Raw genomic sequence first — 24,395 nt, 5'->3', positions numbered from 1 at the left:
CCAGCTACTGCCACGATCAACCGACCTGGTGACGGCCATCAACCGATCAGCACCTACACGATTTTGGAGGATGGTCCTGCGATGGATCTCAACACATCGTCTGTGGATGGAACGGAAAATCGGAGGTTATTGCTCATCAGGCTCATCCTAGTCAATTGTGTATTGGTTCCTGTCAGTTTATGATAATGATCATGGCATAATTTTGGTCTGGTGATGATGGTAATGGGCTTGTAGAAAAAAGTAGGGGGCACGGTTTTGCCAACAAGTTTGTCTTTCAAAGGGGCGAGTTTCAGAAGTTCACAGGGCACTGCATCGCGTCAGGTGGTGTCGTGCAAGAACAGTATCCATAACCGTCGATATGGATGGCTCTCTTTACATGACCAAGGGGAACTTGTCCTAGTTTGCCTTTCCCGCGGACTCGTCGGTTCAATTCGGCTAGGTTCACCTCGGTTCGATTGGCTATGGAACATCACTGAGAGTTCGGGAGAAAGAAGAAGGAGCTCGTCGTCATGGAATCGTCGAAAAGGCCAGATCATCATCGCCGAAGGCAGAAGCAAGCAGAGTAAGCAGGGAGGAGCCGTAGAATCATGCCCATATTTGTACCTATCGATGTGGTCCTACTGACTGATCGCCCTGAGGACGATGATGGGATGGCTGGCTTCCTGTGTGGCTGCCAAGGCGGGGACGTCCGGGACGTGTTCCCAACGATACCAGAGGGAGGGAGAGAAGGAAGACCAGTGAGCCGAAACGAAGTGAATACCCCCAACCTTTTCCTGCTAGCCGGCCAGGGCGCTACAAAATGCTTGCTCTGGCTCACTGGCTGACTGCCCGCCCGCCCGCCCGCCCGACTGGATGACTCCCCGTAGTCATGTCGCATCGGGGCACGCTCCTTTCCTTGCCGAGAGAAGAACGCATTCGGCAGGAAGGCGCATCCTGTGCTTTCCTCTTCCACCTCGTCCGCTTGCCTGCCTGCTTCCTAGCATAATGCTAGTCGTGGTGATGGTGATGACAGCTGACATGGTTGACTGAATTCAGTCATATGTTAGTTGTTGATGTTCCATCTCATGCTGAAGCACCGGGATGACAAGGCCTTGGTTGGCGTTACCATCCTAACTCAACCCAAGCCTGGAACCCAAGCCTGGAGCCCAAGCAAAGCAAGCGGCACAATAACAGCCCCGAGGCGATTTTCGATTGGCTCTACAAATTGTCCCAAACCAACTAATAGTAGTAGGTGCCGAAAGTGCCTAACAGATTACTGATCCTCGTCGTCGCTTGGTCCCGCGAAGGGCTTAGAGATTTTGCGTCTGACCAGCAACCACTTACTACTTGGTTTTAAGTTAAGTCGGCGGCATGGTACTAGGTAAAGCAGAGGACATACTAAGGTCGGAAGCGAACCAACGAAATACGGTTTCTGCTCTGGACAATGTGTGAAAATAACTCGAATAGCACTAAATCTATATTCAGGATAAAGGGAAAGGACTTGCTAAATAGCATGACAATGGGGCGCAAGTTGCTACAATTTGAGCTCAGTAAACTGCTAGCATATAAAGAACTTGAACGGACTGAACTCCTCCAGGGGATTTCATACGATCATCTGCTGGTACATTTGGCTTACATCGGGATGTTTTCGTACAGCAGCAGATATGTATATCTGCTTTGTCAAGTAAAACTACCCATACTCAGATTTGTTCGTTTAATTGTAGCGTAATAATATGGAAACTTTTTTTCTTGCAGTGAGAAAATTCACTGTAGATGTTGGCAAGGAACGTACGAAAGCAAAAGCTATGGCAGTATAACCCAAGTCGTACGATTTTTGCTTGACAGGCCTGAACTAAAAATATAGTCTGTCGGCCGATTAAATTAGACCTGAGATTTTTTGCCGTTCAAATTTTTCGAATCGTAGTAATTTTTAACAGTTAACCCTGTTATTAAAAACCTCGTTATTCAATTCAGTAGCATTTGTCAAATAAACTTCGCGCAGATGCTATATGCTTTCGGGTATCACTAAAACACTGACAATCCCAACGAAACACCACAGGGCCTTACGCGGCGCCCGTAACTTTAGGATGATCCTTTTTCCCGAATAGCCCAACCGAAAATATTATATATACTTAATTTATAAATCTATGGAAAAAGTATCGCAATCCGACCAAGCTGGTCGAGGACTTGACTGCAGCTTATATACAACTAGCGGCAGAATCCGTGTAGTTATAACTGTTGATCATTCGGCGGCTGCTGTCTGGAGCCGTTAACATTTACTTGTCTAACAGATAATAAATAGTTTATGTCAAATTTGCTTCAGCTGTTGACCAACCACAACAAGGCATAGTGATAAACTGTTCGTAGACAGCAGACCTATGCTAGCTAGCTGACAGCGACGAAAATTACATCAGCAGGCGATTCGGGCTTTGCCCGCTATCTAGACTGCGGCCAAGATATTTCTTGTCAGCTAGAAGCAGTGTAGAAGCATCATATTCAGTACAAATACGTACAATAAAACATCGTTAACACCGATAATAATAACAGACACTGCCAAAAGGCTGCTACAAGTGTTTTCCGCTAGTAAGTTCGGCGTTTCCTCTACTTACGATAGCTGAAAGCTGCATCGTTTATTGCACCGATACCAAGCGAGCACGAACGACACGGATACATTATATTGATAAACTGTATCTTTAGCCAGGCAAAACTTGCATTGGGAGAGCGGTTTACCGGTGCCGTCAGTCATACCAGACCAAGGAATCTTACTAATGTACTTTAACACTTGCTACGTTTGTGGCGTGTGGCTTGGTATATGTGTCACCTAGACACTGACTAACTGAGAACAAAGCTAGGCCTAATTTAGGGTTCGTGTAGCAAAAATTACTGCACGAATTCACTTTCGTTATGTTTAATTGTTCCATAGAGACGAACATCTTTCTTTGCTCGTGCGTTTACTATTTGTACTACTGGCAGCACAGCTTGCATGGAGAAAATCTTCGACAAAAACTCGACCCTATATGCTTTGGACTGTATAGCATAAAAAAATGATGTCTCCGTTGGATGTTCGGTAAGGCTGTATTGTACATAAACAGGCTTAGGCAACGAAAAACGGGTGGAGTTGCTTAATGACAGATCTTTTTTTTTTCATTCTTGCGGGTATCAACGATGACAATGATGATACGTCCAATGATGTCAACTCAAATCGGCTCCAGAGCACCTAGTTTAAGAAACGAAATTCAGAGTAGCGACTAGCTAGCAAGAAAAAATCTAGCTTAGATAATGTTGAGGAGTCGGCCAAGACATTGTTCATTCGGTCGCTGTCGGGGACCATCGTCTGTGCAGCAGCTTACCCGTCCTTCTGACATCGCATTTCGACACGATTAACGCGACTATGAGGCATGACAAGCTGCGAGACGCGTCGACTGACATCACTGTATTAAACCTGCTATCCATCAGACTTAAATCAAAGCAAACTTTATCAATTACTCAGCGCCAGTGTGATGAGCCAATACAGTTGGGTTGGGTTGGGTGGGCGCCGCCTTTACCGGCACGATCACCACCGCGTTAGTCGCACCTTCGCACTCGGGTTAGCGAAGTCGAGTTCTCCGTTATTGATGGATCGTTAGTTGAGCTTGGTGTAGTAGTCAATGTCTCTGTCTGCGGCCCGCCTGCTTTGTCGCTATCCCTTTGGCCACGGCCGTTGCTATTACACGACATTAAGGCAAGGATGACGCGTTGGACACGTATATAAGTTTTCGATCGTATCAAAGGGATGTTGTGGAGAGCCCGGTGCGTCCTCTCATCAATCCCCACCGAAATCAGAGGTAAGCGCATGGTTGTAGCCTTGCTAGTCGTAGGAGGACCGAAATAGTATAGGGGAAGCCCAGGTTCTCAGTGTAGGGGTCCTACCAAGCAGTTCGGTTGGCCAGTCAGTTAACAAGGCCTAGCCAAGCGATCAAGCAAGGCAGGTGGCTACTGCGTAAAAGAGCCGCTTTGTAAACTCGTATTCCACTGCTGCGAGCACTGGTAAGTCAACAGCAATAGCTCACAGTAACATGAACAGCTAGTGTGGTCCGTCGCCGGGTTTGTATTGGGTTATCTCCTCTAACAATAGTATTAGTAGTAGTGAGATGATTTTAATAAATAATAAACTAGACCGTTCAATCTACGTCGCTATGTCCCTATACAACTCGGTGTGCTTCGCCATCCCCTTAAGTCGTGCACCCCTACTCGAATGATTTGACGACCTTCGAGTAGAGTATCAACGGTATCAGTAGCAGCAGAAGGAAGTCTAGCGCGGCAGAAACAACCAGATCTGCCTTTGTGTGCTCCGTGCGCGAAGGGTTAAAAGAAACGAAAATAAGAGCCTTGACGTAAGAGAGGAAAAGCTATCTGTCGCAACGCTTACTACCGTACAACATTGGATAATCAATTTTCCACCTTCTACTGCACAACAGTAGGTAGGAATGAAGGCTTACTTACTAAACACCAGCGTCCGGTAAACTAAATTGTATTTAAATATATGCGTAGCAATAGTACAGACAGGTATAATTCACAATGTCAAAAAAAAGCAATCGAATTATTTGTGTCAAATGTATCTGCACATGTGTCCAGCCTAACGACAATGAGCATACGGAATAAACATTTCCTATATTTCTCCGGTAATGATTAGAAGTTGAATTTTATCTATTTCATATTTACATTATATGCTGAGTTCCATGAAGTAATCCACCATTTTATGGGGGCACCACACAGAAGCCTGGTATTCGTTTATTGTTCCGATACCGATGACCCCGTTAATGGTTTCGAATGCTGTAAAGAGTACTGCTGAACGAACGGTACTGCTACCTGCCGCATTCCCAAAGCCTCGTTAAACCAAAGTTCTGCATAGCAGGTTGCCTGTAACTAACTGTTCCTCGCGAAAATATATATGTATGCATACACACTGCCGGATTACTGTTTTACCTTCCCTTGCCTGATGGTCGCTACATTGATATATGAAAAATCATTATATATATATATGGAAAATTGCAGTGCTCAGCGTTTCATTTAAATAGGGAACTTTTCACGATAATGGTATGAACTATGACATTGTTTTCGATATTGCGTTGGCCTCCTTAAAAGGTCTTATGATGCTGTATATAGTGTTAGTGCTACAGAAGAAACGCCTGGAAAAAAACTCTACGAATAACCAATGTATTCTGTACAGTTTTTTTTCTAGCAAAGCTGGTCAGGGACGTTAGGACGGAATGTGGCAAGAGTAGGACCTGTTCGATTCGAAGATTTCATTACTATATTCTGTGGGTTCTTCGGCAAAAAGTGGCTTGTAAGTAACTTTAACAGCAGCTTTACGCGTGATGCATCTTCTATTACACAAAAAGCGGGTATGGCAATGCAGATATCAGCATGTTGTATCGCGCTCCCTTGCGTAGAGAGACAAGGTTTGGCAAGCACCTAAACAAATCACATTCAAATTATATTGTGTAGTGTTCTTTCCTGTTCGCGTATACTTATGATCCTTACTTATACGAAGTTGAAAGACAAAAGAAAAACCGGCAATTCTAAAAACGTTTAGGTAAATTTGTCAATACCAGGCCCGCACAGACCAGAAATTCAACGATTGAAACGACAGGACCAATCAGAATTGCTAGCTAGTCTGGTATAAAGTATATTGTAGAACTTTTAGCTGGTCTTGTTGGAGAACATTCTAACTCGGTAACCAAAAAGTTACTTACCCGACTGTAGAGCTATGCAGTGACATACTCGCAGTGATCCGCATATTCTGCCAGCATACCAGTCCAGTATTGGTAGTGCAGAAAAAACAGATCCCCAATATGGATATCCCAGTGGTCCTATTAATCCAGGATAGAGGAACCGAACAATCCCTGCTGACGACTGCTGCCACTACTGCAAATCTTTCAACGCCGAACCCTCTGGTCCGGCGCAGCACTCTCGGCAGTCAACTTCAAGTTCAAATAACTAAAGGCCATCTTCTTAAATCGACGCTGATCGATGTCAGTCACGCGTCTATCATAACCTCCCTCAGCGCAATCTTCCCAGCTTCAATAAGAGAGTTTCTTCCTTCAATATAGTGCTGCGGACGCATCGGGCTCTCAGGAGAGCTTTGGCTCTCTTGGCAGAAGATGCATCCTCTAATGAGCACTTGAGAGGCTCACCATTGTATGCGGCGCGGCGGGTAAGCAGGCCAGCCCGGCTGGCAGGCAAGGACCACGACCAGCACTAGTGCGGGTAAGGAATCCTCTTTGCCTGGTGTTCTGTAAGCTGGCTGGGTTTCTCCCCGCTACCCCTTATCCGCTCACTCTGCCCCTTTCCCCAGTACCAACTCTGCCTCCACTTGAAATTGGTCGATAATAGGAGTCTGGTCTCAGGGGAAGCTCCGGTCTTTGCGAGGGTCAGCAGCTCCTTCCTTCACGGAGTAATAACCGCGCGGTCAGGCCGAGACTTCCCCGAGGCATTAATATGCCCGTATGGGCACCGTAGTGGTGGTCCACACCACACCCACTGGCGGCGGTCCCATCTCAAGTGCGATTTTGCCTAGCACCATTGGAAGCAGCCAGCGATAGAGGCAGCAGACATCTAGGTGTGGTGGCGGCCACTCCTCGTGATAGTGCCTCTACAGTCTGCTACCATCACACTTAACTTAGGTGACTTAGTACTTTTTTTTGGTTAGGTCGTTCTTGTCAGTGAGTTCCTAGGACCAGCTACTGGTTTCTTGAACTACGACAGCAGACACAGTTTTTTTTTCGCTTATATGCGTCATCGCTGTTGATCTATCCACTACAGTAAGTATAGAGCATATCTTGTCGATCTGAAAGACATTCTACAGGCTCATGCCCCTTCTCTGTATTGATTGCTCCTGCTGAGGTGTTTGCCACCATCAACGAAGGGCGTTTTTCCTCTCGGGCGGGTACTCGTTTTACGACGAGGACGCGTTCAGCGGTCGGTCTATTGGTAGCCAGGCAGGCATCACTCCCTGCGAAAATCCATATGTGAGAGACTAATTGCTTGTAACGTGGTGCGTCGTTTTGCGTTTCGTTTTGCTGGGCAAGAAAAGAGCTTGTTGAATGTGCAAATTATCACAGTTGGAATTTGAGAAGTTTTTCAAGACTAAACCTCACACATTCATACCCCTTACGCGATGGACGGATCAGAAGCCTCGTAAAACCTACGTGTGTGTGTATGTCGCGAAGTTGTTTTCCCGGTATAAGCAGCAGAAACACTTAGGCAATTATCACTGGCAGGTGCCTACCCCTACTAGAAGTAACTCGAAAATGGTGCTCTGCTTGGCTGGTCACCTTTTCCTGTCAGTGCTGCGTGTCCTTGTAAAGTTATGCGTTGGTCGCTGAGCTTTCGTAAGCCTCTCTGCACCTTGATCCTCTTTGTGCATGTCCGTAGCGCCCAAGCGACCCGAGCGAGAAGGCCTTCTGTAATTTGGGCTCCCGAAGATGTCCAAAACAAAGCTGCACGAAATCAGCTTGAAGAGGTCGATGACTTAACGCTTTGAAAATGTTTTTTTCCACGGCTGCCAACGATCGTGCCCGTCACTACCATTACCGTGTCTGTTACTCAAGTTTGTCAACCAGCGAGGTTGATAAACATTCTTCGAAGCGTATGCTGCACGGCGTGAGTCGCCAGCTTTCTAGCCAGAAGTCAATCACTGAACAAACGAAAAGAAGGAAAGAGGGGAACATAGGGAGAAATCAAAATTAGAAACGGTAGCGTAAGTCGTTAAAGATTCAAAATGAGAGGAGGTTGGCGAAAACGAATGAGAAAAGAGAAGGGAATATCTCATTTATGGATTGGGCTGCTGGACGAGCAAGCGAACCAGAGCAGTCCAGATGACGAAGCTTCGACTACGTTTAAGCAGCGACCAGTCAACTGCCGGTCGAAGGTAGATAGAGCTAGACAGAAGCAGATATACGAAAAAACACGTGAGGCAGACGGCTACATATGTAGACGATGTGTACATGGCAAAAGGTGCGTGGCTTGGCTTGCCTCGTTCTTTGTCGTATTTGATTGACGGCAGCAACAAGAACGATAGCACCAACAACGAAAATGAATGCAATAGTGGTAACGCCTGCCTCGGTGGTAACAACGACGGCGGCAACTACGATAGCAACTTGAGGATGAAACGAGTCGAGAAAAACGAAGCTGAATTCAATGAACTACCACTGAAACCCCCCGTCTTCTTATTTGGTTCTATTTTACCTTCTTCCGGCACTGATGAGAGAAACTGCCGTGACTTACCCCACGGGCTCTTTCTTTTTCGTTGGTTCTTCTCACTTTTTTCTGCCTTTTCTTTGTATTTTGGCTCTCATCAGCCTGTGCTGGCCTGATTGTCCTAGCTCGTCTCGCACTAATGGGCGTCGTCTGCCAAGTAGTCTGTGAGTCTCAGTTACCATACAGGGAGAGAAAGAAACCAATTCCCCTCCGTTTGAATTTCGGACGCTGAATCGTGGCTCGAAGCCATCTTCTTTTCGGGTCGAGTTCCAGCTCTGCTTAGTTTAGTACCCCTAGTGGCTATTTCGTCGATGCTACTGCTGCTAGCGCCTCAAAGCGGCCTGAAATTGGACTGAGTCGGCCCGAAGACCGACTGCCGGATCAGATCGAATCAAATCGAATCACCATCAGCAACTTCGTCACCGCTACAGTTGCCTCTTCCAGGAGCGGTAGCGGCGGCAGTACTGATAACTCACGATTCAGTCCACCTAATGCTGTGCTCAGTCTCTATCTGATGGGTTCGTTCCGTACCTCTGTTTCGTAGACAAAGAAACTGCCGCCGAATAACGACTGTCGAGTGGGTGACTAGCACGCATGGAGAGATCTGTCTGATCAACGTCGATTTGGACAAATTCACAGTGGCAGCAGCAGCAATGACCGTTGCCCTCACAAACCTACCTGCTTGAAAAGTTCGGCAAAGAAGCTGGTCAAATGAAAGAAATCACCGATGACGAATCATGACACACAGTTTTACTAGACTCTTTATTGAAGACAGGCAAGGAGATTTCGCAACGTATTGCGTTTTTACTGTCTTTCCACCATTGGTCTAGCATCCGCCGTGGAACGAACTTGTAAGATCTTGAAGTTCTACATACTAATAGATATCGTAATAACGATGAGTTTTCAACAGGTTACCCTTTGAGGAGCGCTGAGGAAAAATCATCGTACAAACAAGCTTGAATAACAGGAAACGATACTGGTGACATAATTCATTACCGAATACAGAAATATATGGGGGAATGTAAATCTATGTGCTTGCGTTGTTCGAATGGAGCAGAGCGCTCAACTGCTATCATATCAATGAACGATTTTGTTCGTAGAAGGTCTCTCACAATCTAATTTTTTCTAATCCTAGAGCGTAAAAAGCCACAAGCACTTTAGCAAGCATCCCTTTTACGTATTGAGCAGTCTAAAAGTTACCAAACCCCATGGGAAATTAACGAAGCCTTGACAGCTTCAAAGGCAACGTTCCGTGTAATTTGTTTTCGTTCTGTTCCAGTAAATACATATTCAAATAGATATGTTCATTTTGCAATTAAAAAAGACGGAAACAGCGCCAAAAGATGTTTTGAAAGACTTCATACTCCGATCAAAATCAAATTTGGGTTTTGCGATTTCAAGTAAAGTTCAATATTTACAGAGAACCTTTTTTCTTGCTGTTCCGTACACGTTTAGTATCCTAAAAAAGTCGTCATTTTAGCCCTCAAACTTAGATTCCCTACTCGACTTATCATACTTCCCATAGGTTGTTTGACGAACCCCAATTGTGCCTTGGGTCGCGTTTGTAACGCATTTTTGTCATACCATCAATATCAATGAGTGAGTGTTTGGATAGCTATGTGCATCTCATTTGCTTAGTGAAGTACGTATAGACATGGGACCGCATTCGACTGGCTTTGGTCAAAAACTGAGGTAGAAGGAAAATCAGCCAGAGAGTGTTCTGGAGACGAATGCTCCAGACTTTGCTATCCATCTTTCATTTTTATGAAGATGCCACATCGTTCCATGCGTCCCGCGTGCTTACCTACCTTGCAGCTCTTCTATACTACGATTATACTAGTGTATTCGTCTTCCATTAATAAACATTTCTTCCTAGAGCGCATGTGGGTAGCCTGAAGAAATGGCACTACCCAAAGAAAGCCAGTTGGCCAGCATAGCATAAGAGTCACCTGCAATGGTCACTGTGTACCATCGTAGCAGCAGCGCCTGCAATGACTGCGCTAACTGTTGCAACAACAACAAGTACGAGGACGTCGACAACGACAACAACTGCGTCAACAACGACCGAGTTAGCGGGCAATCGACCCGCTAACGGGTCGTCGACTAGCCATGCTGCTGCGACTGCTGCTATCTCTTCGCGGTGACTCCAACAGCAGCAGCTATAGGAGCAGCGACGCTTGGCAGTAATACCGATTTTCTTTACAGAAAGGGTACAGATGCACAGAGGACGGGAGTGCGGAACAGGAGATAGGCGAGTACGACCGAACCAGCGGTTGATCGCGACGCAAGGGGTGTTGAGAGTGGGAATACTCATGCGGGTCAAGCGGGAATTGAGGCCTCGCGACTGAAATAAAAGAGATACAATGAGAGCGGGTTTCCATAGAGCTGTGGCCACGGCATTAGCTGGAGCTGAAGACAGCATTGGCGGCTGCAAGCAGAGACCTCATCTCGCTCTTGGTCACTTCTTCTCGCTCTGCTGTGGGCCGGCATCGACGAGACGCTGGATGGGTGGAGGAGGGAACAGGCAGAAAAGGATCAGATCCAATTACGATCTTGCCTTACAAAAAGAGTGTACGGCTGGCTAGATGGCAATGGAAACGATGGTAGTAGCAGCAGCTGTGGAAGCACAGCTAGCTCACTCTCTGCCGCTCCCTACGTGGAAGCATGATGCTGTGTACGTTGTGCGCATGGCATCTGACTGCTGGCTGTAAACGGACGCGTATGAGTGCATAAGCATTTTCCTGCTATCTGTATTGCTGCTAGTTGCGATGGTCTCGAGGTGAACCGGGGTGTGCGGGTCCAGTCGATCCGAGCGCCTTGGGCCAAGCGTCGTTCTCCGAGTGTAAGACGATCCAGAGGATGGTAGGGATAGGGCCCCGCTACTTTCTGTTGGAGAGGAAGGGATAACGAACCCGCTTCGCAGGGGTTACGGCGCCTTGGTATATGCGATCAGTGAGGAGACACTGACGAACCAGCCGACGGTTGTTAGGCTGCTTGTCCTTTTCGCTATCGCATCCGAAAAAGGCCTCGTATAGGCTTGCCAGGGTGAACCCACTTTACATACTGACCTCGCATCTTGGTTCTGCACCGTCCCCAATGAGCCTTCAAGCTCCTACGATGCAGCACAATACTCCGGGGGGCCTCACCAGCAGACCCTATTCTTCCTGGCTCCAGCCTCCTTTTCTTTGCCTAAACACATTTCGTCCGGCTATGCTCAGTTACATCTCGATAACACAACTACCGCCATCATTATCAGTAATATCGCAATACTGCTAGTCGAGTCGTGGGTATAGAGCATATATATACTCTATACTCACGACTCACCGAGGCTCAGCTGCCCGGCCAGTCAGTCCGCTCAGTCTGTCGCACCAGCGTGCCCGTCCGTGCATCCATCCGCAGAAACCTATCGTCTCAACAGCTGTAACAAGATATTGATTTCTGCTCAGTTCTGCTACCCGTCTGTCCTGGCATCCACCCTACCGGCCCATCTATCCATATACCTATTGGGGTTACTGTCGGCGACCACCACGGTGGCGGCGGCAACGGCAGCAGCAAAAGAATGAGCCAAACAGTTCGTCAACTGGCCACCGTATTATATAGCATATACAAGTAACGGCAAGGGTATTTGTCAGAGCAACCCGCACAAGTTTAACTAGTCAGAACCGAGTGGCGAGAACGCTAAGTTGCCTAAGAGTGGGCAGAGGGATTTTTCGTGGGCTTTCATCGACTAAAAGAGACAACGAATAAATCGCCGAGATGGCTCGTGTTTGTAGAACTGAATTTACAGTTGGCTTGAATTGTTGTTGTTGTTAGAGAGCTACCATCTGCGCACCTTATTCACGTGTAGAAGTCCTCTTTTGCGACCCAGCATCTTCCGTAGTCTGCCGGACCCAGCATCTGCCGGCAATCTACGGTCGGGTATGCCTGGTGCTCACTATTGATATTGTGCTGGTGCTGCTGCTGTTGCTGTGATTGCCGTAGTCAGCGCGTCCGCTAGTGTGGCTAAATTGACCTGACTTAAGGCAACGGCCGGCTCTGGCGGTTTTTTGCCGTTAGTTGGATGATGGGGACAGCTGAATGGGGAGCAAATATGACTGTTGTCCTGTTGGTACGATGATGATAATTACGAACGATCAATTGAGACTTACAATTAATGTTCTCCAGCGCCCATAGGACACGGTTGCTATTACATCGGTGGATTGAGTAATCGATTGTGTTGTCAGCAACGAAACCGTTGACGGATTGAAAAGTTAACTGCCGGCTGTAATGAGTTCAAGTCTAAATATAAATAGATGATAACCCATATAAGATCGTTGTCCCTAATTGCTCTCCTTCTAACGAGCCACTTTAGGCAGATCATATTAAACAGATATTTATAGAAACGAAAATACATATCGCACACCAGTTTGTATCAAATTGCGCCAAATTCGATTTTATGATGTCGCAATTAACAGCACGACTCAAGCAATTTTTTCATCTACGATGGAAAAAGCTTTATGTGTAGCAGCAGGTATCCGTGAGAACAGAGCTGGTGGCCATCTATAACGCTTCTCCTCGTACGAACTTCATGGCTGGTACGATCATCCTTCGTATTTTGTTTTTCTATCCGTATGGCGGGGACATTTTCTGCCGCTGCGCGCAACAAACAATAGTACGATTAGCCGAAACCGCTGCGACTATGGATTGTACGTGCATCTTCCTATATCCGAACTACGAGGGAAACAGCCGATCTTCACGGGAGAGGACGAACTAGTAAATAATAGATACCTAACTTCGCCCTCGTTAGACAGATCTAACAGGATCATTTTACTATCCTAAATGGATACATTTTTTCAATGGGTTGATCGTGCCGAACAGGCGACTGCGCTCGTGCGGTACGATATTTGGCGCCGTTCAGTCGATAGGCCAACGACGATTCATTATATGAGTGTATTGGTGGTATCTTCTATATTATTTGGTGCTTCTTTCTTCTGTTCGAAGTTGGGCGGGCCTTTAATTATAGCGGCATTAGACTATATAATGGTACTGCACTATTATCTATTTTAAGCGGTATTTAACGTGCTGAGAATCAAGATAACTACGTTTTCTCGTGCAGTAAAAATTACAACTACATCGAAATTACATAGCGGAAAGAAGTCGTACAATTCTAACTGTCAGTGCCCTACCAGCTACTAAATGTGGCGTCCGCAAAATTAATAGAAACCTTAACAACTTACCTAGCTAATGGCCAAATATTATGCCAGCAACTAATGTATGTAAAGTTCACTCAAGCACGTAAACTTATTTGTTATTACTATTGTATAGCGACCTGACGTCACCAGCATTAACGAGTCACACAGTCCTATTATTAAAATTTTTATTTGTCCTTAGACACCTTTTGTCATGTTCCTGCTTCGACAAAGAGCCGTCTGCCTTCAAACTTGCAGAAAGCCTATCATTTATTTCGATGACGTCAAGTTAGCCTGAACAGTTCGATACATATAGATATACAGATAGTGACGAAGTTCCGTTGGTCTATATTGTTGATTTGTCTATTCTAACCGAGTGCAGATGACAAAGTACGCCATTAGCTCCGCGTTGCTCTGAAGCGATCCCGTTACGTTCTCATCGTTCTTGAGTAAAACTAAGTTACGCGACGCACAAGACGCAGCCAACGTATACGGACGTCAAAACACACATGTCGACCTGATAATCCGCCGCATATTGCTCCCCTTCGCTTTCGAATCGAACCAAGCTTCTTCATAGCGATCATACTTTACTACGTTCTACCTGTTATTTTATGTATGTAGCGTACTACACTTTGATTTCAAGTGTCTGTTTCGTGTCTAGGGGTATTACCAGCTCTGACAAACAAGAACCCTCTTCTTAGAACTGTTACGTATTTGTTATTTGAAGGTTTTGTCCGTGCTGCTTTAGACATCTTTAGCTGCTTTTTCCATTTTTCACTTAACTAATCTAATACGAACACGTAAATAGGATAGTTCAACGTCAACAACCTTCAAAGTCTGATGCGTCCGTAGTTCAAAGAAAAAATTCTCCTTTACGCTCTTGTTTATACCCAACATCAAATAGCAGATATTGTATAATAGAACTACTACTACTCGTTTCGTCGTAACGACAAGGGCGGTATGTAATTGGCATAACGATGTAAAAGCCGAAGAAATATGTGCTACATAGTCCGGTTATGATACAAACTTAAGGAACTCGACTCGATCCCTACTTCCCATGCATAGACAATGCTATATAGCGTTGTCTCCCAATCTCAGTGTGACCCCTGCAACAGTTGCCGTCTGCGCCTGGTGTTCGATCGAGATCAGCCCGATGCATTTGTCTCCGTATCTACATTCATTCGCAGAAGTACATACAGCATAGAACGAGTTCTATCATTCGTCCTTCCGACCACGCGCATGAAACGACTAGCTATACAGGGCCGTCAAGTCATAAAGGAGATTGGGAAGCGACACTGAAGTGATACAGGAACAGGCGGAGCCTGGCCGACGACAGCACCTTGCCTTGTCTCTGTCTCTTTGTACATATCGGAAGGGGGTGTCGTGCCATGGGAGCCTCCGCATAGCCGCTCAGGGGTATGGGGCATTGGGACACTAGAGGAATGTGATCTCAATCGATGCTCTGCCGGCACATGGCCGACGGAGGACGGCCAGGGGCCGGATATCTGCTGCACTGCTGTTGTTGTTGGAAAACGCAAAGACGCTCGCTAGCACATTTCTTCTACTACTATCGCTACCGTTAACTTTGATCTCATCGGCTTTGATCTGCTTGGCATCATCTTGTGGAGACAGACCATCAGTTTTTTTTGGCTAGAACAGTGCGGGACCCTTATTGCCTACATATGTATATATATATATATATATATATATATATATATATGAGTGCACACACGTGTATCTTTCATATTTTTTTTTATGTTTTTACTTGTCTATGTGTAATAGCAGACAGAGCGATTCGCGGATGTGGGGGAGTACAAGTTAGTACACTATTTTTGTTTTGCTTTGAGGGTACAAAAACACAGCTGGCTTGTACCATTGTAATATAATTAATACTGGTTATAACTGGATACCCCCGGCCGAGCATAAATGAGGAAAAATATGCACATAATAATAGTAACAATTGATTGAGTGCAGTGTGTCACGTATTAGATATATGGGCGTACGTATCCTTTATTCCACGGCCGTTTGTAATGGAGATGACGATTTTATACTTGGCTATACTACCGATGTATTCCGATTTCATTTTGGAACAACATCATTGGAAGAACATTTTGGATTGTAATAGAGTATCAACGTGTACGTTTTCTATATTATGCATGATAATTAAAAAATTGTCGTATAGCCTGGGTAAACAATGATATATAATATTCAATACGAAAACAATCGAGTTGCCTAAGTTTTTGTGTAGACGCCCTGCACTTATCCAGCTTTTTATTCAACAAAAGTGTACAAAACTAGCTAGGATAACGGCGTTTGACTGCAATAAACATCGTCAAAACGGCTGTGAAGCAGTAGACACCAACAAGATGACGCCTCCGAACGACGGTCGTATTTGAGACGGAGAGACAATAATCAAAACGATAGAAGCAACAGTGTTACCACAGCCGGCATTCCGACTGTGTTTCGCTGCATACGCTTCTGAATTTCAGAACGAGACAGAAGAGCACAGAACATACGTTGCTTTGTACTCTTATCCAGTCGTATGTCTGTGTTTACGATGTCTCGCTGTTGCTCTTCATAAACTTATGTCGCCCTACGTGTTAATCCCGTCGACGTTGTCGTCATCATCGCTGTTGTTACCGTGGTTATCGGCTTACCTTTGACGGCCGCAGGGGGTGGTCGTGGAATTTGTACAAGGGACGCGTAGCATTTAATCTCCTATTCTGTACTCCTACACGGATACTAGGGACAAGCCCAAAAAGATAGGTGCGCTCCGTTTTCCCTCGTGGCAAGCAATGGCCGGACGCAAAGAGGCCGCCATCAGTGTGGTCGTCAGCAGACCATAGTCTCATCGCTATGTACATGTAGCTGCCGCAGTCACAGCCGTCAGCCGACTGATGCCACCCCACTGTCGGACACCAGCCCACGATATCCGGCCATGATGATCTTGACAACAACAACAACAACAACAACAACAGTAACAACAAAAAACAACAACACCAGCAACAACAAGGTGGTTCAATGTAGACACTACCAATTGCAATAGACCGTATTTCGGCTTTGACTTGTTATCTATCAGCTTGATGGGCCGTACTAGCGTCAGAATGTCTGCTGCGACTGTCGCCGCTTCGAGGCCGCTGCTGGAAATATGAATATGGAAATAGCCGGACAACGCACCGACAACTGGGCAATTTGCCTAACAACTGAGTGCTAATGAGAAACATTTAAGCGGTTGGTAATGCTAGTTTAGGGAATGAACGAACGATAATTGAACGACTATGTAGATAGATGGTGACTGATTGACTGACGGAGTAACCGCCTCTTTGAGCGAATAAGCGCTTGAACCGAGCGATCATCATTTTGTGCTGCTGCTGGGGTGGCGGAGGCAGCAACGTGGCACGCCAGTAGGCCAGCGTCTTCTACACCGTGCCCAGCCAGCAGTACTAATGCCTAGCTTGGCTATATTACGATGGTATGCCTCCAAAGCTATCTGTCCGTTTCACCGCTTTGTAGGACTATCGTGAATGCAACTACTAGTGCTTCTGTGACACCTTCTATCGGACAAAATAGAAAGCGACGAGATGAGCATATGGAGCGAAGCTGCGAAGCAATAGTAGGAGTTAAAGATATCTACGTAATAGATAAAATTTGGCAAGGATTGATAAACAGCAGCAGTACGATGATAGCGTTGGGGCAACAGCAACGGTGGCGACGCATCCGCCATGGGTACACTGAACGCTAGGAGACCGGTCACCCACATGCCAATAATAGATGGAAGCACAAACATGTCATCTCTAGGAAATGCTAGTAATAAAACTAAATTCAAAAAACAACAAGGAGTACACAAGCATTTTATTTTTTTATAATTATTATGCTGATGATGGCGCTCGTATGAGCCAAAGATTGAAAAAGACAATAGATAAACAGTAAGATAAAGCAAAGTTGACAGACATTGTCAGGTTTTAATATTTGACAGAGCTCATGTCTATGGGTCCTTTTTGAACACATTATAATTAATATTTGTGTATGTGTGTTTCAAGTACTATTTCGTTGTAGTAAGAACTGGCGCCTCGTCGATGTATCAAGCGTACATACATACATACATATACGTACATCTGTGATACATGACACGTATACGACGCCAGCTGTAGTAGCAATATTGCGAACAAATGAGTAAACGAAGGCTACATAAAAGGGCATAAAAAGAGGTATTGACATTGTTTATCTTTACCGTCACCAAGAACGCCAACACCACTAATGGCAAAGACGACAACGACGACGCAGCATAAAAGAGACAAATGGATATTTCATTTATCTTTTTGTCTCCAAGCAAAAAAAGACGTCGCTGAGGGCAATCGCTGGAGAGCGCAAGTGCGGGGTCGGGCACTATTCCTTATCGTCGTAATTTCGTCATTGCCCTCCCGTTATTACGGCTGCTGCTAGGAAACGTCATGTATTCCTAAGTTGAAATAGTAACGTCTTCGCTTAGTTAAAACTTAAAATCGACTTATATTAAAAAAGTAGCTGATTTGAAAAGAATTTCATTCGTTCGACAAGACAGTGTCTTGGCCATTACATTTTGTTGCTGTCTCGCACCGAGTTGTTTTCGACCATTCAAGATCTTGTTGTTGTTATTGTTGATGTTGTTGCTACAAGAGCAACAACAACAAGTGTTATTTTTGCTGGCGTCATTGCTTTGATTATCATCGAGGCTATGTACTAATTAACAAATTTAATTTAGCTGAAATATCAATTTTTGCCCAACGCATGGTATTTAGACTAGAATGGCGGTGGCAGTGCTGACGTCCGCTTATATTGCAGCCTTCATGAGGTGTTTTCGGAAAAATACTGCTGGCTACGGCTTCGTTTGTGGTCATGACCGCCCATCGATCTTCCTTCTGTCCCCTCTGTCACTGAATCTCCGAACGATTGTCTCTCCCTCTTCTCCTTTTCTCTTACTGTATCATTCTCAATTGTGAGTAATCTTGCCGTTACGGCGAGTTGAGCTTTCAGTGTCTCGTTCTTCGTCTCGTAGCGTGACACCTTAGCCGGGGTGACATTATGAAAATATTGCAACCCATTGAATAAAAAATATGGGTTGTCTCAGGATAGTTTACTTCAATGCACGCTATGTTCAGCGTGAACACGAATGCGGCCACTTTTATGTAATCAATATTACCTTTATGGTAAATACCGGCACTCAGAATTTGATAAATGAGTTTTCTAACTCATAAATTTGTAGCGACAACACTTGTATTAATACCTAATGTAGCATTTCTTTGAACCGTTATCTACATATGAAGGAAGCGTATCGAGGGACATGATTTGTCCGACATGGAACGTCATCTGCTAACAGCTGTTAATAGCCGAAAACTAACTGTTCTTCTGATAAGCTTATCATACTTGATTATCAGCACATGTAGCTATATAAATATTTAATTTCTTCATTACTATCCTAACCTGTGGCCAATATCTCCATTCAATATTGTATTGCAGTCACTTGAAGAAAAGGAGCGGCGGCACCGTATTCACCGTGACCAGCTGCTTCGCAAGAAGCGCTATCTAGAGCGGCTGCGAGACCAGATGGGCAGCCTGGTGATCGGTCAGAGTCATCCCACGCATGCAGGGCATCCTTCCACGTCTGTCGGTTCTGGGTCACCGCACAGTCCGCGTAGTCCAGCGTCGCCATTTGCACCACAACTATTGACGCCCCCGCGTTCGTCCTGCGGGAACGAATCACCTCCGCCATCGACGACCACAGCCACAGCCGGAAGCTGCCTCAAAAGACGTTCGGTTAGCGAATGCAGCTCTCAGTCATCGCAGTCCACAGGGTCAGCGGCTGAATCAGGTAGGTTCAGCGTGCAAAAAAGCTATGCCTTAACCAATACTATAGCAGATCATCGACGCTATAAATTATCCGTCCATACCTCTGTATTCTTATAGATTTACCATATATATGGTTTATGTGTTGTCATAGCTTAGATACACCCTTTTTCTAGACAACTGTAAGTCTTGTACCTTTTCGGTAGTGGATTATTTTCCTGTTATCATTTTTTGTGTGTTACTTCCCTTCGGCACCCAGTAAATAGAACATATATTGCTTATGCACAGTTGTGCACATATTCATATGTATGGATACGTGCACAGTGCCTATTAGTGATATAAATCGTCCTACCAATATCATAATGCTCGGCAAATTTTGCTGTAGGTTTACAATAAACTGTGATAATTATTGCTCCTCTAATCTCTAAGCGGCTGCTACATCCATTTCATCTCGCTTAGAATCCCCTCGTAGTCGTTTCATGGTGCTAATACTAGCGACCGGTTGTTGTCTCTCGGTTTGCCTTCCCACCCCTCTTCCAGTTTACTATCCTCAGCTTGTATAAGTAGGCCAGGGGCGAATTTTGCCGAGGAGGCCTGCTGCATTTTTTGCAATCCCTCTATGTACCGGAAAAACTAGCCCAGCTTTTTGGCGAAGTGCAACAATACAAACACAGGCAGACAAAGGGCTAAGACCGTTGCAATCGAGTCAAAGAAGCATCGATGAAAATGAATGGTATAGACAGCTGCAAACTTAAACGTTGTAAGTTTCGTTAGAACGTTTTAGTGGACCAGTCACGTACGTGGTGGCTCCGTAATCTTTAAATGCTCTTAGGAACTGGCGTAGAGCCGAGGCACATCGGTGCAAAACGACTCATCTTAACCTAATGCGTTTGCAGGCATCAACAATGTATAGATGGCATGAGTTCAAGTGACTAAACTACTACAAGCCCAATTGAAAGCAGTAAACGGACGTGAGAGGAGGTACGCACGCTTTCTATAAACCCCCTACAGTGACCCGTACGTACATGCCGATGCATGCGGTCATCATGAAAAGCGCAAAACCCTTTTAGACTCTTGGCGAAAATTCAGCTGTCTGTTAGGTCTTGGCTGCATTTTTCAAGTGAATACGCAGAAAAACGTACGCCTAGTAGCGTACAAAATATTTAGAACAGCAGGAGAAACAATTACTCCTCAAAGAAACAGGGAGTTGACCGTACAACCGAAATGAACACTTCACAAACGCGCTAGTTCTAACGTTCTGCTGGACAGCGTTACTCAATGAATGTCTCTACTCGGCAATTTTGACTTTCCGTTGGAGAGACAGCGTTCTATTGGTCATCACCAAGCAACGCAGCCCGCGTCATGGCTGTCGCGAAGGAGAGCATCTACTACGGGCTGTTCTCCTAGGAAGTGCATGAGCAGTTCCCAAAGGGCAATACTGGTATAGAAAGGAGCGCCCAGCGGCCACTACATGTTAGACGCTCGTGGCGGAGTGGACAGGGGTTTTGCATAGATTCACGTATTCTGTATTTGTGGACTTCAAAGCAGCATTTGACTCCATACATAGGGATGCAGTATTAACAACCCTGGAAGAGGCAGGAGTCACCGTAAACGTGCTTGGTTTGATAGCAGCGACATTTCGAGAAAACTAGGTTACGACCGACGATGGGCTCTATGAATTGCTACCATTCTCTCAAACCACTAAACTACACTAGACACAGGAAGACAATCTGAACCCTCTTATTCTCTCATTGCGGCTGAAGAACCTACCCAAGGGTATTCGTGGGGTTAGAAATCTTCTGAAGGTGCTCCTATGTGCAGACGACTTAGTCGTCTACAGATATAGCAAAACAGAGATACAGGAAGCCCTTGCTATGTTGAAGGCACCACCGCGAATTTCTGTTTAGCTTTACAAAAACGGATGCGATGAAATCCAGACAGGCAGGCAAGATGCCCCGGTCATATCAGGCGCTCCCCTAAAATATGTCAACAAATTCTTATATCTAGAGCTGGCCATACCTTACAACGACTATAGCCTCATACTGCATGTAAATGTAGGATGCAGGCATTCATTGCGGCAGCTCTCATAAAGAATTCACGACGTCTGTTCGTCTCTACCTCTCTCTGATCCTAAATCACTCCATTAGCAGCATATGGCATCAACTTAATATGGCAAGACTCGACCGTACAGAACATCAGCTAGATAAATCGGCTAGGAGTGTCCTTCTTGAACCTCGCGTTGAAATTGCACTAATCAGCACAAAATAATCTCTTATGCTTCTCTGCCGACATGCCCCTTTGCACTGAACAAGTTAGAATGAATTTGAACTTTTCGCGCTCTTTCCTCCATGACGGAGATTCGGGAAAATCGATGGTAATTTCGTCACCATTGGAACGATGAAGGATGACATCTGGCAGGAATCACTGATTCAAAGCGTCACGTCGTTATGCGGTCCATAACTTTGCTTGTGCCGTATAGTGCAGCACATCAAGTTTCCACAAATCCAGTGAAGACTGCGTCTGCTCAAAATGTTAACAACCCTGTGATAGATTTCATGTGACGCGCTGTAAGGCCCAGGTTTATTTTCTAGGAAAGTCGGGATGGTGATAAGAATGTGTAATGTCATTATATTATAGAATCGTTTGTGAAACGTTTTAATGCAATACTCCAAGTTCTGTTTATTGTGGCGCCGCTCTGCAAGTCTATAAGAACAACTATAGCTGTTATATGTATATTTGAAAGTTGCTAAGAACAACCTAACAAAGCTGAATACAGTATATATGATGAGATTTATGCATTGTTTGCGAACGCCCATGTGGTTGTCTCAGCAGATCGGCGCTGTTGAGCCGGCGTCGTTCTGTGTGTGCTCTGGCTGTTACCTTACCGCTTGTATCCCCATGCGCTTCCTCAGAGGTCCACTAATGTGGGGGTGTGCATGGAGTTACGTATGTTCCGATGGGTGAGCAAAAGTCTCTGGGAAACTGCGTCATTGCTGCTGCTGTTGTTGCTGCCTGCGACTAGTAGGGACATAACTGAAAACAACAAGGGCCGGTGAGCGGGCGACAGGGAATCGGCTGACAAGTCTGGTTCCTGCTTCTTTCGAGCTGTATGGCGTTGACCCTGCTGCAAATCCCTAGCATTTACCCTCACTCTATAGCCACTGCAAACCTCTACAACAACAGCCAGCCCGTTATTACCCGACAACTCGACCCCGCTGAGTCCTCTTTTTAGGTTAGCACGGCTGGTATTGGCGTTACCCCTGTTGAGCCGTTATTTGCCGTCACTCATCCACCAGCGAACCATTCAGGCAGACTGCAGTGGTAGCAGAATGCCTTTACCTGCTGCAAGCCACTGAGCTGCAAGCTACTCTTTGACCGCTCTCCACTTAACTCGCTTTTGCTGAAAGCACTTAGCCTGCCGAATAGCGGGTAACAGTGACGAGTAGTTCGCAAAGTCCTGCTGCTTCCTACCTAGCCGCGCAGGAGGGCTTATTCTGCCATGTTGTACGTCGTCGACAGCCAGCGCCATCGAAGGAAAGCGAAGCTGGCTCTCGCAAAGATCAAGCAATGGTAGGAATGGTCTCCCGGTGGCAGGCCCCTGAACACCGTCGGCGTCCGTGCCATACTCAAGCTATACAGAGGCAACCCTTTACCAGCAGCTCCTTACGCACCCCATGAAGTCTCATCCCGTCTCCTGTCAACACGAGCCGCTGCTTTACAATACCAAGACACTTACACACTTGCGTTTACGTACATCTATAGGTATGGTTGTCTGTGCAGTTTAGAGAGCAAGGGGAGTTAGTTCTGACAATAATATGGTGGCTTTAAGGTAAGAAGGTTGAAGATGATTGCATCCTGCACAGACATTTTTTTCGTTGTTGCCGATGGCAACTATCCTGCTGGTCATGCTATTGCTGCCACCACTAGTAGAAAGCTCGATCCTTCTTACCACCTGCCCTGGACAATGCTTCTATTTCAGCTCCATTTACACTGTCATCTTCAATTTTGTACTGGTACCTGCGTGGGTGTTTACTTCTTTCGCTTTTGTCTAATCATCTCTTTCAATCTCTCTTTGCCTCTTGCTTCGTGGCTCAAAAACTTCAAGAGCTGGCTTCAAGCGTTGCCCCGTGAGCAAGTCTTCTAAAAAGCAAGAAAAAAATTTACCGTACGAGGTCCTGCGCTGTTACACTGGATCCCCCTCGGGCCTCAGCTAAAGCTTTATCAAACCATAACTGATCCTAGTTTTTTTTCCAAGACGATCATTCTCTGCTGGGCCTGATATATCTTGGAATTTACACACGCCGATGATAAAATTATTGTGTTTCAAGCTGAATTATTACATGCGTACTATTTCATAATTCAATAAAATATCGGGAAGCTTTGCTGCTTTAATTCTTAATCAGAAAATTGCGCGATGAATGACTGAGGCATATACTCGTATCTGTCCATATGCTATGATAGATGGAGAGAACAAACGCTAATCTGGTGCATATGTAAATCGTGCAGTTATCTTGTTCGGACATCAGTTTAGCTATTCCCAAAGAGAAATGTCCATCTTCGATTCGCAGTTCCGAGATGTGTCTATGTATATATTATCGACTACCCCTTTACCGTTTCCCTGTTGCTATGGGTCTTGTCGGGAGATGCGTTGAAGTACAAGGGAAAAGGGAAATACGGAAGGGCAGCAGGCACTAGAATTGATGTCACTCCACGCTGTTTATGTTGCTTCTGCAGCAGCGTTCGCTAGTGGTAGTAGCGATGATAGCAAGTAGTCTGCAACATAGGAGCAGCGCCTGCTGCTGCTGTTGCTGCTGCAGTTGATATTGGCGATGCCGCCGCTGTAGATGTTATCGTTGACGTTTCTGCCGTCATCCGTATAGGGCCTGTGCTATCGTCTCCCGGCTGTATGGCTGTTAACGAGCCTTTGATGGAGGCCATCTGGCGCGAACATCTGACCTTTGCTCTTAAGTTCACCCATCTGACTACGATATCTAGTAGTGGGCCGCTGCTGGACTACTTCCTGTCCACAGCGAGCCAGGAATGATGACCATGCTCCCCCACCCCCTCAACCCTCGTACACACCCGGCGTCGCCATTTCCCTCCGCGGTGGATGTACCCAATAGGAGGTGAAACTTCCCTGGGCGATTCGGCCTACTGCTGTCCCCCTCCAGCCGGACTCCCACT

General features: G+C 45.7%; 1 protein-coding gene across 4 annotated transcripts in view; it reads left to right on the top strand.

The window, feature by feature from the left end:
• Positions 1-24,395, top strand: part of LOC111255035 (uncharacterized) — a 564,494-nt gene that overhangs the window by 497,163 nt on the left and 42,936 nt on the right. For all 4 annotated transcript variants that reach the window (XM_086974533.1, XM_022816680.2, XM_086974532.1 and 1 more), the window contains exon 5: positions 18,885-19,236. In XM_086974533.1, the coding sequence (XP_086830659.1) occupies positions 18,885-19,236 (352 nt within the window). The remainder of the gene's footprint in view (positions 1-18,884; positions 19,237-24,395) is intronic.

This window comes from Varroa destructor, unplaced genomic scaffold, assembly GCF_002443255.2.
Source record: "Varroa destructor unplaced genomic scaffold, Vdes_3.0 BEIS01000007.1, whole genome shotgun sequence".
NCBI classification, from domain to species: Eukaryota; Metazoa; Arthropoda; class Arachnida; order Mesostigmata; family Varroidae; genus Varroa; species Varroa destructor.
Note: the sequence above shows the minus strand (reverse complement) of the source record. Positions and strands in the feature narration are given on the sequence as shown.